General features: G+C 42.5%; 1 protein-coding gene across 1 annotated transcript in view; it reads right to left on the bottom strand.

The window, feature by feature from the left end:
- Positions 1-19,875, bottom strand: part of BRCA1 (BRCA1 DNA repair associated) — a 61,416-nt gene that overhangs the window by 18,438 nt on the left and 23,103 nt on the right. Inside the window, exons 11-12 of the mRNA XM_055133209.1 lie at positions 17,016-17,104; positions 11,977-12,145 (exon numbers count right to left, since the gene is read on the bottom strand). Coding sequence (XP_054989184.1) covers positions 11,977-12,145; positions 17,016-17,104 — 258 coding nt within the window. The remainder of the gene's footprint in view (positions 1-11,976; positions 12,146-17,015; positions 17,105-19,875) is intronic.

Raw genomic sequence — 19,875 nt, forward strand, 5'->3', positions numbered from 1 at the left:
TGGGCCGGAGTGATAGTACAGCAGGTAGGGCGTTTGCCTTGCATGAAGCCGACCAGGTTCAATCCCTGGCATCCCATGTGGTCCCCCAAGCACTGCCAGGAGTAATTCCTGAGCTCAGAGCCAGGAGTAACCCCTGAGCATTGCTGGGTGTGACCCAAAAAGCAAAAAAAAGGAAAAAAAAAAAGGAAATGGTTCTAATCCTACAAAGGGTACACTGAGAGGGACATAATGACTGAATCATCTCTGATTATGATTAATGGCACCTAATATGAATTCCATTTTACAATCTGGTGGTATCTAATTACCGTTTTTGTTTTGTTTTTGGGTCACACCTTGCTGTGCTCAGGGCTTAATCCTGGTGTGGTTGGGGTACCAAATATAGTGTTGGGGAGTGAACCTAGGTCAGCCACATGCAAGGAAAGAGCCCTCCCTACTTGATATACTATCTCTCTGGTCCTCTAATTACAGGTTTAAAGAAATATTCCACTTACCTGTTTAGAGAGGTGTTGACAGAGTAGGCTATAGGATAAGTATTAAAAACTAGGATAGGCGTCAGAGATAAATACGACTAGGGCACTTGCCTTGCGTGCTGCCAATTTGGGCTTAATCATTACCAGGCATCCCATGTGGTCCCCTGAAGCTGCCAGGAGTGATTCCCAAGTGCAGAGCCAGGACTAACTACTGAGCACTGCTGGGTATAATCTCCCCCACCTTCTAGCTAGGATAAAGACACACACTAAAAGAAATGTCACTATCTGGTAGTATTCTTGGAAACAGTTTGGATTTAATTCACATTGTTGGCAAATTTATTCATCTGAATTTAGCAAATTAAATTACTTGTTGTAAACTTACTAACAAGTGATCATCTACTTTACCTGTAAACTAAAGTAGGAAAAAGATGTTGTATGGGGGCTAAAGTGATAGTATAGAGCTGTATAAAATCATGCTTTTCTAGAATTAAATTTCCCCTCATGGGCTATTCATTGATCGTGCCTATTCAAAACTCTCTGGAATATATCAAGAAAGTCCCAGTCATTAGGGAGATACATCAGGACACACTTACAAATTCTTTTGGGGTCAAGCCTGAAGCCACCATAGATATTTTTTTGTTGTCTCTGTTTGTTGAAGATATCACTTCTGGGTCCTTCCCGCTTTTAGTTTCTTCCTTTGAGTGGTACCCAGCAGTATTAATAGTATGAGCATCAGTCAGAGTCTTGGCAGATTCTGCAACTTGACCTTGGGGTGATTTCAATGCAGAAGTTGAAGCTGGCAAGCTGCAAATATGAGCTGGTACTGGAATGCCAGCTTCTGAAGGATCAGACTCAGGGTGATCAGAGAAGAGGCTGATTCCAGATTTTAGGTAAGGGGTTCCCTCTGAAAGAAATGGGGGTAGGTATAAATTTAATCCACATGACAATGAAGCCTAAATTACAAGTCTAGTTTCTGACATGAATTAAAAAAGAAAAAAAACTGAGAGGAAAATGGGTGGGGCCAGAGAGACAATACAGTGGTAAGGCTCTCTCATTTTTTTTTTAACATTTAATTTTATTATTTTTTAAGGTGCACAATAATTTGTTACATTGAATATTCAAACACCAATCCCACCACCATTACTTCAAATTTTCCCACCACCACCCAAACCTAATCCCAAAGCAGGTCCTGAGTAATATATTTTATATTGCCTGTTATGAATAACCTACTAAAAATGACCCAAAAGTTTCCTTAGAAGAAATCATGTGAAGATTGTTGCTCACCCAGGAGCCATTATGCTCGTGTATTAAGAGATTACTAATATGTTGTTACAGGCTGAGCCCTGTGTACTAACATACACACATGTATTTTTTTATTGAGATGAGATCAGCTGCCTTCTACTTTACAATCCATTCCTATCTTCTACCTTTTCTTGGTACATGAGTGGTGTAGAGTATGAACTCTAAAAAAAAAATTTTTTTTTTCTTTTTGGGTTACACCTGGCAATGCACAGGGGTTACTCCTGGCTTATGCACTCAGGAATTACCCTGGTGGTGCTCGGGGGACTATATGAGATGCTGGGAATCCAGCCCGGGTCTGCTGCATGCAAGGCAAATGCCTTACTCACTGTGCTACTGCTCCAGCCCTGGAATTCTAAAATTTTAGTAGTAAGGCTCTTGTCTTGCATGCAGCAGACCTGGACTTAATATGTTTAAAATCTTAGTTAATAATTATAGTTTTAGAAATGTGTAGGTATTTTATGAAAATAAAGACTGGTATGGAGTCCAGAGAGATAGCTCAATGGGCTGACGCGCATGTTTTGCCAGGATCTGAAGATACAGGTTTGATTCTGAGTACATTGGTCCCCTGAGCACAAGTCCAGAGCAGTAGGGTGTGGCCCCAAAACAACAAGCCAATACAGATATAATAATTGCAATAATTTTAAGTAAACTACGATGAACATTCAAGCAATTTTTAATGCATTCATGATAGGCTTGTGCGTTGAAAACCTGATTAACCAGAGTATCTTTAGGTAAGATTCAAAATAAGATGTTTTCTACATCATAGCAATTGAAATATTACCTAGATCTTGTCTTGGCAAATTAGACTGCTCCATTAAATTCTGGTCCCAAGACTTTGTCAGCTGTTGCTCCTTCATGTCATCAATCTTAATGAGCTCCTTTTGAGATGTGCAATTTCTGTTCTGGTTCCTTGAGGGCCCATGCGTGTATGACCTATTAGCTAATAACTGGGATTTAAAAGGGGAAGACCTAGAAAAAGGGAGGGGAAAACATAAAACAAAATAAAACAACCATCACCATAGTCTGTGAAAGAATTGATCAGACTTCCTGGTCAGTCAAAGAATAAGGGAAACATCTGTCGGAGAGATTGGGAAAGACAAAACACAATGATGGCCCAGGAGCCAGGCTTCAAACTGTCTCATAACTTGTCATGGCTGACGTGTAACATCTCCCCGTAGGGGCTCATCTGAGGCAGTATGTCTCCTAGCTTTTTAAAAGCATGTCAGCAAATTTCATCAAATTATTTACTGCCACTCACTCAAATTCTATGGTATTCCACTTGAGTTATATGAATATGAATGTGTTGAATAAGATCTCTCAAGAAAACAAAAAGATTAATGTTGACATCTCTACACTTATTCTACCTAATTTTAGCAAAATTTGTAGAACCATCCCTATTTTCTGCCTTTTCAGTATCTAGAATCATTCTAAAAAAAAAAAAAAATCAGTGATGATACAGGGGTCTAAGTGCCTGCTTGCTTTGCATGAAGCTGACCCAGGTTTGATACTCAGCAGTGAATATGGTCTCTAAGGAGTACTGCCTTCTGTGGTCCCAAAATGGGGTGGATGTGCAGTGTGGCTGGACCACAGAACTTATTTTAAAAAAAAAAAAAAAGAAGGGGGGCTGGAGGGGCTGGAGTGATAGCATAGCGGGTAGGGCGTTTGCCTTGCACTCGGCCAACCCGGGTTTGAATCCCAGCATCCCATATGGCCCCCCCGCCCGAGCACCACCAGGAGTAATTCCTGAGTGCATGAGCCAGGAGTGACCCCTGTGCATTGCTGGGTGTGACCCAAAAAGAAAAAAAAAAACGGGGGGGGGGGCGGCTGGAGCGATAGCACAGTGGGTAGTGCATTTGTCTTGCACGAGGCCGACCCGGGTTCGATTCCCAGCATCCCATATGGTCCCCTGAGCACCACCAGGGGTAATTCCTGAGTGCAGAACCAGGAGTGACCCTTGTACATTGCCAGGTATGATCAAAAAAAAAAAAAAAAAAAAGGAAGAAGGAGATAGGGAGACAGTTCAGGTGGTAGAGGGATATGCCTGGTATGTACAAGAAGGTCCAGATTTGATCTCAGCAACACATCCCTGGCACCTCAGGAGTTACCCCAGTAGTTCTTAGGGAACCATTCATGGTGGCAGGGATTCAAACTGGGGTCTGAGGAATGCAAGGCCTTATCTCCTGTACTATCTCTCCAGTCCCAAGAAGGAGACTGAAAGATAATGTTTCCTGGCAAATCCATTGTTTAATTTCCTAGCAAGGCAAAAACTTCAATCAGGGCAAATGCTGCTTTGGAGAGCATTTGTACCATCAATCAGCCTATAGGTTTACACTTAGGCTTCATTTCTGTATTTTTATTCTGTCCTTCAGAAGACTGAGATCTCCCATACATTTCTCGTACACTGGTTTATGCCTTGTATGGGTATAGAAAGTCTACACACAATTCAATGAAAGGAGTGCCCTAGAGCAATGAGAGATTATAAATGTCTGTGTACAAATACAGAAAGTATGATAGGAGAAAAAGTAACAATAAGAGTGGAATATAGGCCCAGAGCAATAGTACAGTGGGGAGGGCATTTGCCTTGCACATGGTTGACCCAGGTTCAACCTCTGGCATCCCATATGGTCCCCCAAGCACCACCAGGAGAAATTCCTGAGCTCACAGCCAGGAGTAACCCCTGAACATCACTGGGTGTGACCCAAAAAGAAAAAAAAAAGGAGTTGAATATAAGTAAAGGTGTCATTAGATACACAACTTAACATTTATTGTTTCATCTTGCACTTTGGGGGATAAAGCACATGTGAGATATGTGCTTTTACCTTTGAGCTATACCCTAAGTCAACAATTTTTCTTCTTTTCTTTTTATTTGGAGGTGGGGAAGGAGGGCATAGGGAGCCATACAGGTGATGCTCAGAAGCTATTGCTGGATGTGTTCAGGAGTGACCCCCAATAGTAGTGCGTAGGGACCATACTGAGTTGCAGGGGGAAGGAACTAGGGTTGTTACATGCCAGCCAATTGCCTGACCAGCCCACGTCTCCAGCCCACGATTACATTTTACCTTTCCATTCCTGGCTTCTTATTTTCACCAGTGGAAATTTTCAGAGATACTTGAAACTTCTCAGTAGAAAGGCTTTCTGTATTCTGTCTTGTAGGACACTCACAACATTTTGCTGAAGTTAATATTGCTTTAAATAGAATGGGGAAAAAAAATCTATTTTACTGCTTTGTCCTGATGGTGATAATTCAAGTAAGGATATTGATTTTTTCAAAAGCAACAATCTGTAACAATCAAACTGGTTTTTAAATGAGTAGATCAGATACAATTTTCTGGTTTGTTTTTGGTCTACAACTGGCAGTGAGTGCTTAAGGGTTGCTCCTGGTGGTGTTTGGGGAACATATGGTGCCAGGGATCAAACCTACATGCACCCCAGCCCTTTGAAAAATTGCCTTAGCCTTCAGACAGAGTTTCACTAACACATGTGATATAGGACCGAATGGAAATAAAAATAATAATAATGGGAATAAAAGAACATATTGAAAAGTGGATAAAGGGCTTGAGAGATAGTTCAGTGGGTGGGGTGCTTGCCTTACACATGGCTGACCGGATTCTATCCCTGGCATCCCATATGGTTCTCCAAGCACCACCAGGTGGCCCAAAAAACCAAAGAGTGAGTAAAGGCACTCAGTTGAGACAAGGCTAAAAAAACTCACAAACTTAAATATAATTCTTTTTTGGGCGTCAAAATTTTGTCTTTTTTGGGGGGAGTACACACGGTGGTGTTCAGGAACTTGGGGGACCATATGGGGTACATCAACATTGATCACTTGCAAGTGTCCTACCTGTCGTACTATTTCTCAGGCCCCTGTACATGCAATTAGCGTGAGATTCATTCGTAGCGGAGCTTGGGGATCCCAACCTACCAGGTGTTGGTGATGGGAAGCATTCAACAGCCAGGATTTCACCCAGATCTCTACACAGCATAGGCACGAGCTCTTATATCCCAAACCTCCATATGTGTTGGCCTGAATGATAAAGAAACAAGGCAAGGGCCCTACCCACTGTACTATCTCTCCAGCCCCAGTACATCCTATATATTAGTTTTTCCAAATGAGGGGCTGGAGATATAGTATAGTGGGCAGGATGCTTGCCTTGCATGCCGCCAAGCCAGGTTTAATTCTCAGCACCACATATGTCCCCCAAGCACCGCTGAGTGACTCTTGAGTGTAGAGCCAGGAGTTGTCCCTGAGCATTGCCATGTGTGACCCCAAAAATCCAAATAACCCAACCAACAAAAAAAGTTTCCTCCAAATGCAATGCTGTGCCCCTCTGTCCCAGGAAGAGACAGAAATATTGAAAAGCAAAGATATAAATTTCTGGGGGCAGAGAGATAGTACAGCAGGGAAGGTTCATGGCGTGCACATGACTGAGCCTACTCCGCCCCCCAAAAAAGTCCATGATGGTATCAGGCATGTTAATGATAAAGCACTTGCCTTGTATGTTAAAGATGATTGGGTTTGGTCCTTGGCAGTATTGAAAAAAAAAAAAGCTCTGGGTCAGAGCAAGTCAAATGCATGCCTTGCATATGGCTGACCCAGAATGGATCCCTGGCACCACATATGGTCCTCTAAGCTCACCAAGAATGACCCCTGAGCACAGAAACAGGAGTAACACTGAGAACAGCCAGGTGTAGCCCAAAAACCAAAGTCCTGATGACTAAAATTTATTTTGAGCTTTTATTAAAAAAACTAAAATCCATAAATTGTGGTAGAAAAATTTAAACAAAGAGCTGCATTAAATTTTGAAAGCCGACATTGTGTAGTCTGGGGAAATAATCATTGATTTCCGGAGCTAATCCTTAAATGCATTATTTATTCTTTCCTTTGTGCTTATTTTTTCTGGAAACTATGGTATCTAGGAACACAAGAAGACCGTCTGAAGATACCAGCTGCTGGAAAATAAGCAGGATCAAGCTATAAACCAACAATATGTTTGTTTTGCTATACCCAGAAGTAATGGGGGTTGGGGTGGCTCCTGGCCTGACACTGGTTTGATTTTCCAGAAACCATACTGCTTTGGGGATCAAACTGGGAGTCTGGCATGCAAAACATGTACTCCAGCCTGTTGGTACATTTCCCTGGCTTTTCCCAAAAATAGATGCTTATCCCTCCCCACACACGACCACCTTTTGTTGGTTTTTTTTGAGCCACACCTGGCGAAGCTTGGGGGTTACTCCTGACTCTGCACTCAGAAATTACTCCTGGCAGTATTTGGGAACCATAGTGGGTGCCGGATAATGAACCTGGGTCAATCAAGAGCAAAGTAAGCACCCCAACTGCTGTACTATCACACTGATCCCTTTGAGCCTGCCAGGAATGATACCTGAGTACAGAGCCGGAGTATATCCCGAGCACAGCCAGGTGTAACCCCCCAAAATAAACAAAAACAAGGGGGGCAGGAGGGGAAGGGAAAGAGGGAAGCCTTAAACACAAACATAAATATTAAGAAGTGCTTCTTTTTTTCTTTTTGGGTCACACCCGGTGATGCACAGGGGTTACTCCTGGCTCTGCACTCAGGAATTACTCCTGGCGGTGCTCGGGGGACCATGTGGGATGCTGGGAATCGAACCTGGTTGGCTGCGTGCAAGGCAAATGCCCTACCCACTGTGCTATCGCTCCAGCCCCTAAAAAGTGTTTCTATCACCTCAACATTTAGCATATTAGGTTCCTCTTTTCATTTCAATGGGGCTCAAGCTATGAAGAAAATAAGGTAACCTTGGAACCCCACTTCCCATTTTTTGGGTGGCGTTGGGGGAGGCCCCAGGCATCCCCAAGCACTGGCAGAAGTGATTCTTGAGTGCAGAGCCGGGAGTAAGCTCTGAGCATTGCTGGGTGTGGGGGCCCCCAAACAAATCCCCGCCCCCGGCAAAAAAAAGGGAAAGAAATGACAAAGCAGGGAAGCTGGAGAGATGTATTATAGGCTGAGTGTAAGCTTTATATGCTGGAGGCCTTGATTTGATCCTTAGCACTGATTGTCCCCTGAGCACTGCTGGAGTGACTTCCAAGCACTGAGCAGAAAGTAGCCCCCAGAAGTGACTGATGTGGCCAAAAACAAAAAATGACAAACTATCAATAAAATAATAGAATATAAAACCTATAATGAAATTCAGCTTTATAAATAGCATAAGCCACCCATCCCAGCAAATTTAGAATCTCTAGAGAAATCCTTAATAAATAACCTCCGAGGGACTGGAGCAATAGTACAGTGGGTAGGGCATTTGCCTTGCACGTGGGTGGCTGACCTGGGTGGGCAGCTGACCCGGGTTCGATTCCCAGCATCCCTGAGCACTGCCAGGAGTCATTCTTGAATGCAGACCCAGGAGTGACCCAAAAAGCAAATAAATAAATAACCCCCCAGGGCGGGAGTGATAGTACAGTGGTAAGTGTGCTTGCCTCGCATGTTTGATCCGTGGAACTCCATTGGGTCCTAGGCCTGTCAGGATTGATCCCTGAGTAAGCCCAGAGCACTGCTGGGTGTGGATCAAAAACAAGAACAAAAAACTGGTAAGATACAAATAAAATGAATTTCACTCATAACTAGTAATATACAAACACTGCTTTCTTAGTTCTCATAAAAGTTCCATAATAATCTAAGATGACAACCTAAGGGGAAACTGAAATTAGGCTAGGAGGAGAGTTCCTGTAACATTCTACATTAACATTACCACTCTTCTAAAAATTACTTCTAAAATTATTTCAAAATAATAAAAAAATGTTAAATTAAAAAAAATTTAGGGGCCGGAGTGGTAGCACAGCGGGTAAGGCGTTTGCCTTACACGAGGCCGACCCGGGTTCGATTCCCAGCATTCCATATGGTCCCCTGAGCACCGCCAGGGGTGATTCCTGAGTGCAGAGCCAGGAGTAACCCCTGTGCATTGCCAGGTGTGACCCAAAAAGAAAAAAAAAATTCACACAAAAAGTTCTTACTAAATGAAACTTACTTAGATGTGAGGGGAGAGTGGAAATGCATGTTCAAGAGAGAACACAGACTTAAGAGGGAAAGTTAAAAGGTTTATTTTTAAAAAGAAATTAGACTGGGGAGTACAGGGGTTAAGGTGCATGTCTGGAGTATGAACAACCTGGTTTGATTTCTGGGACCACATAATCCTCCGAACCTGACAAGGCCCATCCCTAGAGGTCCCAGAGCTCCTCCAGAGTGGCCCGGGTAATCTCTGGCACTGTAGGGTCAGAGCAGTATTGAATCTTGAAGCCCCAGCATTGAACTGCTTGCCTAATCAGTTGAGAATCACTGGGAGAGTCCCCCAAGCACTGCTTTCTTCCAGCCCCAAGTTATTAGTATACATGAAAGTAAATAATATTCCTTTTTTCGGGGCTAAGAAACTTACAGTTGGGCCAGAGCAACAGTACAACAGGTAGGATGTTTGCTTGCACAAGGCCGACCAGGGTTCGATCCCTAGCATCCCTTCATCCTTTTTTCCCCTGGGGGGAAAAAAAAAGAAGAAACTGGATAATCTAATGGGGTGGTCTTGTGACCCCCTGAACACTGCTTGGGAGGCCACCCCCATCACCAAAATAACCTTGCTCGAACTTTAGTAAGACTAACACTAATTAAATAGGGAAAAAGTCTTGAGTTGGTATTAAATTGGTACCCACAACAAAGCCACAAAGAAACATTTTGTCTATATATTTTCAGGAAAAAATGAACACATACATTCTCCCAAAGATAGTAAATTTACATACAAATTCAGACAGTAACAGTTCATATCTTGCGCCTTAAAACTGAAAGTCTAGTCTGTTTTTATAGTGAAAGCACCCCCAAAGAATGCAACTGTACTGAGAAGAAACTTTGGGCTTCATTATCTGGGAAATAAACTAAATGAAGATACAGTAACAAAGCAAGCATTTAAGGAAATACATTTTGAACCACTGCCATAGCAACAGAATTCTTAGCCTCTCATGTAGAAGCTACTGTTTCTCCCTGAACATAAAAATACTGTAATTCTGGCTCATGGACCGCTCAGTGGCAAAGGTGCCCATCTTGCAAGTTTAAGGCTTCAAGCTGGATCCCTGGTTCTACCTAGATACACTCAGCAGCTGCAGTGATTCAGAGTTTGGGACCTTCAGGGCTGAAAGAGTTCTTTGGCCTACTGTAGCCTGGTGTGTGCAAGTACAACTAAAAGTGTGACCCTGTGACCATGTGTGAAGTAACCCCCAGTAAGCACTACAACCAGAATGCAACTAAGGAGTGCTCTTCCCGGGGCTGGAGAGATAGCACAGCGGGTAGAGCGTTTGCCTTGCACGCGGCCGACCCGGGTTCAAATCCCAGCATCCCATATGGTCCCGTGAGTATGGCCAGGGGTAATTCCTGAGTGCAGAGCCAGGAGTAACCCCTGTGCATTGCCAGGTGTGACCCAAAAAGCAAAAAAAAAAAAAAAAAAAAAGGAGTGCTCTTCCCAGCAAGTATGTATAAAAAGCACTGCAACCAGATGCCTGATTCCCAGCCAGCACCATAATCAAGTGTGTATGTAATCCCATCATCACAAAAACAAAATAAAGGGAAGGAGAGGCTTGCTCGTAAAGCCAGTATCTCCCAAGAAGACATATCTGAGTTTGTTTTGTTTTTTTTGGGCCATCCGCGGTGGTGCTCAGGGCTGACTACTGTTGACACTCAGGGACTATATGGGATGCCAGGGATTAAACCTGGATTGGCCACGTCAAGCAAGCGTCCTACCTGCCATACTATCGTCCTACCTGCCAGACTATCGTTCTGGCCCCAAAATTTTAACCCCTATCTCATTTTTCTTCATTTATGTAACACTATTTGTCAGCTAAGTACTGACTTTTTCTTTTTTGGGGCCACTCCTGAGTGCTCAGAGGACCATACGTGGCAGTGGAATTCAAACCATTATCACAGTCCCAAGCCAAATGCAAGGCAGGTGCTGTAACCTCTGTCCTTTGGCTCAATACTCACTTCTTTTGAAAATTAGTTTGCAACAGTGCCACATGCTTTGTTATTACTACTTCCTTTTTACTGGTCTTACTGATAGCCTACACAGGTATAACGTACCTGACTGCACATAACTGGGTATTTTTGTGCATCAAAGTGGAGTTGTTAGAAAGTACAGAATCTCCCTCCTTAGATGGTTGACCCATGGGATTGCCTGATCTCTTGAGAAAAACAGTAGCAACCCCTGGCATAGAAGCTGGGACTACCCCCAAACACTGCTGGGTTAGGTTCAAATCCCACGCCCGCAAAAAACTACAAAACCAACCAACCAACCAAACAACCAACCAACCAACCAACACCTCCACGACTTAGTGAACTGACACCAGTGTTGTGTCTGAATGTTTTCCTGTAAGTTTTTGGGTCACACTCGGCAATGCTCAGGGGTTTCTTCTGGCTCTGCACTCAGGAATTACTCCTGACATTACTCGAGTACTATATGGGAAGTCAGGGATTAAACCTGGGTTGGGCATGTGCAAGGCAAGTGCTTTACCTCTATTATCTTTTTCACTCCATAAAATTTTTTAAAGTAATGAAGTAATGTAGGACCATAGAGATAGTTCAGCAGGCAGGTCACTTGCCTTGCATATGACTGACCTGGGTTCAATCCCCAGAATCTCATATAGTTCCCAAAGCCCTGTTAGGAGAGATTTCTGAGTGCAGAGCCAGGAGTAATCCCTGAGCATTGCCAAGTGTGACCTGAGGCCCCCTCCCCCACACGGAGCAATTTATTACAAAACCTTCCCACTATACTTAGCTTTCCTATGAGCTCTCTATGACATCTCTTCATTGTAGGTGACTCAGTGAAACTGAATGACTATCTTGTGCCCCTCTCAATAGCATATTATTTCTGAGCAGGGCTCAAATCAAGGATCTGAAATTAGCCACAAGTCGCTGGACCAGAGGGATAGTACAGGGATAAGGTGATTGCCTTGAACATGGTCTTCTATGGCCAGATGATTCCCAGCACTTCTAAGACTAAGTCCTGAGCATCACTGGGTGTGGCCCCAAAACAAACACTTAACAAGTGAGGTAGTAAATATATACTAAGTAAATGTCACATAATGTTGAAGGTGGTAAACCAATGTTATATCAATAAAAAAAGTTAGGTTTATACTTTCCAAGACTTAGAAGTTAAAAAAGGGGAAGAATTTTGTTTACATTTAGTCAGTATTACAAACCTTTGTCTGATGTGTTTTGTTCTGGATTTAGCAGATCCTCAGGGGAATAAGGATCAGCTATGGGAGAGGAGCAGCGAGAAGGTTGGTTTCCATGTTGCTCCAACACAGCTTCTAGTTGGGCCATTTCCTTCCGGAGCTTTATCAGGTTATCTTGCATGGTATCCTTCTGCTGCAAAAAAAAAATAAAAAAGATTCACTCTTAGAAACCTGGCAGAAGCAAAATATATCACACCAATTAATTTAAACATGGAAATTGAAATCACCTAGTATGGAATTGAGTTCTGGCTGAATACCTTTTAATCCAACCATATTCATACAATTAATGCCCATGAAATTATTTCAGGATGAAGTTGAAGGAAAAGACAATCTCCAAACTCTCATATTGATTTGAAACTCGTTATTTTAAAGCTAGTGAATGAAAAATAATCAAGGTATCTAATACTTTCGATATTTAAAATTAGTTGACTTAAAATTATTCTGTTAAACTTTTATACATCTGTTTCAAATATTTGGTATTGTGGAACTTTGGAAAATTTTCAGTTATTATACTGTCCTAGTGCAGGGAATATAGCCACCCTGGTCCAAATATTGTTTTTTGGTTGTTTCTTTAGTTTTGGGGCCAAACTCAGCTGGACACAGGGCTTACTCCTGGCTCTGTGACCAGGAAGCAGTCTTAGAACTGTTAGGGGGACCATGTGTGATGCTGGGTTTCAAACCGTCAGCTGGATGCAAGGCAAGTATCTAACCCACCTCCCCCCATACTATCTCTATAGCCCCACAGTCCAGCTATTCTAGAAGGCATCAGGGTACTAGAGAATACCATGGGTAAGAACCCAGGAGGGGGAACGATCCAATAGAAAAAGCTTTGTGTAAGCCTATTAGGACACTTACTGTTTCCAATTCAAAACAATGAACTCTTCTAACTTACTGGGCTTCCGGTGATAATTACTCCATTTCAAGAAGTCTGCTAAGCTGAAGGTTTTGTGCAGTGCTTAGGATTTACTCCTGGTTCCACACTCAGGGATCACTTCTCTTTTTTTTGGTTTTTGGGTCACACCCAGCGATGCTCAGGGGTTACTCCTGGCTTTGCACTCAGAAATTACTACTAGCGGTGCTGGGGGACACCATATGGGATGCCGGGGATCAAACCTGGGTCTGCTGCATGCAAGGCAAACGCCCTACCCACTGTACTATCGCTCCGGCCCATGGGATCACTTCTAATGGGTCTTAGGTTGCCAGAGACTGAACCGGGATCAGCCACATGCACAGCAAGTACTGTGACTGCAGTACTACCTCTCCTGCTCCTCTAAGATTTTTGATAATAAAAGAATTGGTACATGAGGAGCTCTTTAAAACAGGCCTTATTTTTATCCCTTTCACAAGAAATATCAATGGTTGTCAGCAAACCATGGGGAAATAGATTATTTCACCTTCTGTTTCTTCTGATCTTGAAAGTAATTTTGTTCTCTCTACTAAAAACAAGTCATTGACCTTCTTCTGCTACAGTGATTTCATAGTTTTCAGAATTTATGACCAGAAAACACGAAGACTTCTACTGCTGCCCTGAGTCGGCTTTGCTGCTAACCTCTGCAGCAGCGCTGTTGCCACCTTGTGGTGTTTGTGAGTAGCTGTGACGCCAATCAAACCCCAGTCAAGGGGGAGGAGGAGATAGCACAGCAGGTAGAAGACTTGGCCTTGCAAGCGGCCAATCTGGGTTTGATCTCCAGCACTTTGGTGCCCCAAGTCTTGCCAAGGAGTGATCCCTGAGTGCAGATTGAGGAGTAAGCCCTGAGCACCGCCAGGTGTGGCCCAAAAAGCAAAAATGCAATTGGAAAATTTTAGTTAACAACTTTATTTTGGATATCTCCAAAGGAATAACTTTTATCATTTAGGAAAACTCCCCTGTTGACGATTGGTCAAATACCTTTGAGAAAATAAAACCAAATAGGTTATCAAGTGGTCTTGATTGCAATTATTCCTTGCCCCTTTGTTGCTGCTGTGATAATGAGGCATCACAGACTTGGCTGTGGTACTTGAACCTTTGGGTGTGTTTGGCAAGAGTAGCACTCTTAGCCCAGGTGTTATGAAGCTTATTAGAGGATGCAGTGCTCTTTTTTTTTTGGTTTGTTTTGGTCATACCCAGTAATGCTCAGGGGTTACTCCTGGCGGTGCTTGGGGGACCATATAGGGCGCCGGGGATTGAACCCTGGTAGGTTGCATGCAAGGCAGCCTACCCAGTATACTATCACTCCAGCCCTGGTAGTGTACTTTTTTTTTTGGAAAATTTTATATTTATTGGCTCTTCTTTATCTTTTTGTTTTGGGGCCACACCTGGTAGTGCCCAAGCATACTCCTGGCTCTGCACCCAAGAACTCCTCCTGAAAAACAAAAAACCAAAACTACTCCTAAAAGTATTCAGGGGACAATATGGGCTGCCAGGGATTGAACCTGGACCAGCAGTGTGCAAGGCAAATGCCCTATTCACTATACTTCTGTACCAGCCCCTGATCTCTTGTTTTAACACAGCTATGTTATGTGAAAGTTCCCTGAATGTCTAGTCTTTCACCCACAAGAACCTTTGTAGTATACCGCTGCTTAGAAAATTTTGCCAGGGGCTGGAGTGATAGCACAGCAGGTAAGGCATTTGCCTTGCACGCGGCCGACCCGGGTTCAAATCCCAGCACCCCATATGGTCCCCTGAGCACCGCCAGGGGTAATTCCTGAGTGCATGAGCCAGGAATGACCCCTGTGCATTGCCGGGTGTGACCCAAAAAGCAAAAAAAAAAAAAAAAAATTAAAAAAAAAAAAAAAGAAAATTTTGCCAGAACACTATTACTACTCTCTAGTTTTCTCAAGATAAAGATCAAATTCTTTAACACTCAAAGGATCGGTTTTACCTTTGTATCTACCATTTTGCCCCAATACCACTCATATGCCTCCCTGTCCAGTCACAAAGGATAATATTGTATTTTCTCTGTATTTCATACCTCTTTGTATTCTTTATGCCTTTACCTTTGTTGTTGGCCTTCCTGATCTCCCAATAAACTTAAAAAAGATCAGGGAGGGAGACAGAGACAGTGCAGAGGGTAGGGCAATTTGCTTTGCACGTGGTTGACTAGAATTCAATCCTGGCACTCTACTTGGTCCCCCAAGCACCACCAGGAGTGATCTGAGTACAGAGCTAAGCCCCCAGCATCACTGAGTGTGGCTCCCAAAACAAACACAACCAAAAAAGCCATTTACTATCTGTCAAAGATATATCAAAAAATGTATGAGAAAAAAGGTATGAGAAAAAGCAGTCACAACAGGATGATTTAAGGTAGTCAGCCACCTCCATTTTATGTGCATATTAATTTTCAAAGGAGGTAAGCAAACTGCTTACTACATAGCCAGTTACTGAACACTCAAATATTACCACCAACAATCATTGCTATTCTGAATAAGCTGAAATGCCTGAAAATTTTTTTTTTCTTTTTTGGGCCATACGCAGTAATGTTCAGGGGTTACTCCTGGATTTGGACTCAGGAAATTACTCCTGGCAGTGTTTGGGGGAACATACAGGGTGCCAGGAATACAATCTGGGTCAGCTGCATGCAAGGCAAATTTATCGCACCAATCTCAGATGCCTGAATTTTTTAAAAAGGAGTACTTGGGAAAATTTTGGTGCAACCTCTATAAAACAGAAATTAGGATACAAATAGAACCAGATTCTATGAGGAAGTCAGTTTTAAAAGCTGTCTCTGAAGGGGCTGGAGCGATAGCAGTGGGTAGGGCATTTGCCTTGCACGCAGCCGACCCAGGTTCGATTCCCAGCATCCCATATGGTCCCCTGCGCACCACCAGGAGTAACTCCTGAGTGCAGAGCCAGGTATAATACCTCTGAATCACTGGGTGTAACTCCAAAACAAAGTCACCGAGCAGTGCCAAGTGTGCATTGCCAGGTGTGACCCAAAAAGTAAAAAAAAAAAAAAAAAAAAAAAAAGAAGTTGTCACTGAAAATGCTTTGCTATTAAAATCTTTCATACTAGGGATGGAGAGTATGAGGTAAGGGTGCTTGGTTGCATGTAGCTGACCCCTATTTGAATACCCTGCACAACATATAGTACCCTCCCCTAGCACCACCAGGGGTCATAGACAAAAACAGTCACCGAGGAGTTGGAGCGATAGCACAGCAGGTAGGGCGTTTGCTTTTCACGCGACTGACCCGGGTTTGATTCCCGGCATCCCATATGGTCCCCCAAGCACAACCAGGAGTAATTCTGAGTGCAGAGCCAGGTATAATCCCTCTGCATCACTGGGTGTGACTCCAGAACAAAGTCACCGAGCAGTACCAAGTGTCCCCACCCCCCCCAATAATAAGAAAAAAAATCATTCAAGGGCCAGAGAGGTATACAGTGTGTAGGACAACTGTCTTGCAGGCAGCCAACCTGGGTTTAATTCCTAACACCACATATAGTTCCCTGAGCACCACCAAGAGTGATCCTCAGGATCACTGAGACATGCTCAGGCACAGAGCCAGGAGTAAGCCCTGAGCACTGCCAGGTGTGGCCCAAAAACAGACCAAAAAAATTATTCAGGATTACTGTGGAAATCTGGGCTGGAGCGATAGCACAGAGGGTAGGGCGTTTGTCTTGAAAGCAGCTAACCAGGGTTCAATTCCTCCACCCGTCTCGGAGAGTTCGGCAAGCTACCCATGGCGTATTTGATATGCCAAAAAAAAAAAAAAAAAACCCAAAAAACAAACCAGTAACAAGTCTCACAATGGAGATGTTACTGGTGCCCGCTCGAGCAAATCGATGAGCAATGAGATGAGTGACAGTGACTCTGGAAATCTAGCTTAAAGTGCTTACTACCAAACAACTGCACCCAAGGTCCCCTTGGATTATTCTAGTGCCCTCCTCCCCCCAACAGTGACCCCCACCATACTCAGAGGGAATATACCCCTCTTTGGGAAAGACTGGTATAGTAAATCTAAGGAGGAACTTATCCCACTGAATATGTAGGACATTACACACACATATCCAACACATGTTTTTTACCTGAGTGGTTAAAATAGCACTCTGAGAGGACAGCTCTGAAGAGTCTTCAGAGAAACTTGTTTCACTCACATACCCAGAGACTGCTTTACCTTAAATAAGAGATTCAGATGTAAAAACAAACAGCAAATACCTCAGCTTGCTCTATTTGTCTGTTACTTCCCAGTGACACAATAAATTTTACTTTCATGCCACACCAAATGATTATTCTCTTTTTTGGGACAATCAGTGATATTTTCTTAGAAATCCTAACCATGAAAGCCTTGATCATATCCACCAACATTCAGGGCATTGAATCTCAATTCAAATAGAGAAAATATTCCAGCTGGTTAGGAATAAACCCATGTTTAATGCCTAAGAAGCAGTTACTCTAATTGTACTTGGAAACTCATAAAAATGTGCTCCCCAAAAGATATTAAGCCCATTTTTTTGTCTTTTTGTTTTTTTCTTTCTGTAGTGCTGGGAATCAAACTTAGGGCGCCATATAAATGTAAAGCAATGAGCTCAACTGATGCGATCTATAAACTGGGACACACACACACACACACACACACACAAATTCTAATACCTAAGTTTGAATCCTGCTCTTCTTGATTATCCTCTTCCAGGCCAGTTTCCATTTCTTCATCATCTGATATGAACTCGTCATTCAGAACTTCTTGGTTTTTAGAGTGATATCTCACTTTGGAGGGAGGATCCAACATCAAAAAAGGATCGGATGTGTTTGTATTAGCAGTCAACTCTTCTAATGCACTATGCTGGGAAGAAAATAAACTACTAGAAAATTTTGGTTCCTTGCTATGGTGATATTCCTGGAATGCCTTTGATGTAACCTGGTTGCTGCCATCAGATAAATTATTTTTCAATGACTCTAAGTTCTCCTCTGTTTTCTTAGATGAATTCTCTGAGACAGCTGAATTATCCCTGGAGGACTGAGGTTTATTGGCTGCATTACCAAATAGTAAGTGTTGAAAGCAGGGAAGCTCTTCATCCTCACTAGTCATGTCTTCTTCGGAGGACTCTAATTTCCTGGATTGTCTCCGGTGAGTCTGAGCCAAATCTGTATCATCTAAAGGGTTAGGCCTCCTTTTGAATTCTCTTTTCTGGACACTTTTACCAAAAACAGCAGACTGTTCCTTAATATCACTTTCAGCAAAGCTTATTTCTTTGATTTCATCATCATTTACCAGGTCATCAGGAGTCTCAGAACAAGATGAAGCATTACTACCCATTAAGTCTTCCGGATTGTCTGAAACTAGACATGGAGAAAAATCTGTTGTAACAGCCTGAACAACTCCCTCATTTTCTAGTTGTCTCTTTATTTCAGGATGTGTACAACTGCCTACAGGAAGACTTAGGTTATTGACTTCAGGCTGCATAAGAACTGATCTGAGAATTGTATTTAACTTATGTCCTCTGTTTCCACCAAGTTCAGCTTTCACATTTTCACCACTGGAACCTATTTCATTAACACTAGATCCTATTTCATTGGTACTAAAACCTACTTCATTGATAGTGCTTGAGCTGACTTCTTTACAAGCATTTTCTCTATTATTTTGGCTAATTGTGCTCACTGTATTTTGAATAATGCTCCCATTTCCCATTGCTTTTTCGGATGAAGGTGAACAGTCCTCAAACATTTCCTCTGGCAAGTTTTTCTTACAGAGAGTTTTAACAGATGACCTATTGGGAGAAAATGATGGTACTTGTGGATTTTGTAAATTTAAATTTAGATGGGTGAGTTCAGCTTCACTGCCTCTAAACTCAGATGAATTACAAAATCTAGAGACTCCTTTTATGCTACATTTGGCATAATCACCAGGACTACTTTTTGGACAAGTCCCAGGAAAGCTTAGAGTTGTATGTATTGGCTGCAAATGCTTTATTTTAGATTCTTCTGGTCCACAACTTTCTTCTTTTTGTTCACAGCCCAGTGTACCTTTTGGACTTTGTTTCCTTAAGGACCCAGAGTGGGCAAAGACTGTTGAACATTCCCGTCCTGAGTTTCCTGGGTTTGAAAGTAGGGAAAATGAGTGACGGTTTGAAGCCTTGAAGGTATTATGTAAATACTGTGTATCAAGTTCACTCTCTTCTACACTTGCCTCCACAGTGTGGTTATCTTCATATTTCAGCTGACCTTTAGAGTCCTCTGTGTCATTTCTACAATCTTTAGTACAACCACGGGTAAGTTTCTTTGGGTTTTCAATCTGTTGATCTAGTACTGTTTTGGGCTTCTCCAGGGTGTCAGTCTCCAGTAATGAGATACTATCCTGACTACCATAATCGGTATCAGGTGCCAATGAAATACCAGTATTTTCAACATATCTTTCAATTTGCAAACCTTTTCCTCGACTTAATCTCAGATCTTTGGGATGATTGGACTCTTGAATTGTTCCTATGTTTTCTTCTAGTTCTTTTTGAGGGCTAGGATTGACAAACTCTTGAAGTTTATTAGCTCTTGAACAGTCATTTACTAAATTTAGTTCTGAAAAAATATCACCAGAAATTCTTGTATTTATTTGCTCATTTTGTTCATTGCTGTTGATGGTTCCAGTTGATAATTCTTTGTCTTCTGTGAGTTGAGGCTTTTTACTGTGCCTGACTGGAATTTGATCAAAATTTTTTTCCTTTACCTCTTCACCGCTCGAACAACTATCAATCTGCAGTTCCATATGATTATGTGGACTTGGATTTTTACTGACTACCAGTTCAAGTGCATGAATATGCCTGCTGGAGGACTTCCTCCTTAGTCTATTCTTCTTAGATGTTTTAGAACTGTGAATATTTAATTCTAGTTCCATATTGCTTATACTGCTACTTATACATTCACCTTTATGTCTGAAAGCACTTTCTTTTTCTGATG

This window comes from Sorex araneus, chromosome 3 (genome assembly GCF_027595985.1).
Source record: "Sorex araneus isolate mSorAra2 chromosome 3, mSorAra2.pri, whole genome shotgun sequence".
Classification (NCBI taxonomy): domain Eukaryota; kingdom Metazoa; phylum Chordata; class Mammalia; order Eulipotyphla; family Soricidae; genus Sorex; species Sorex araneus.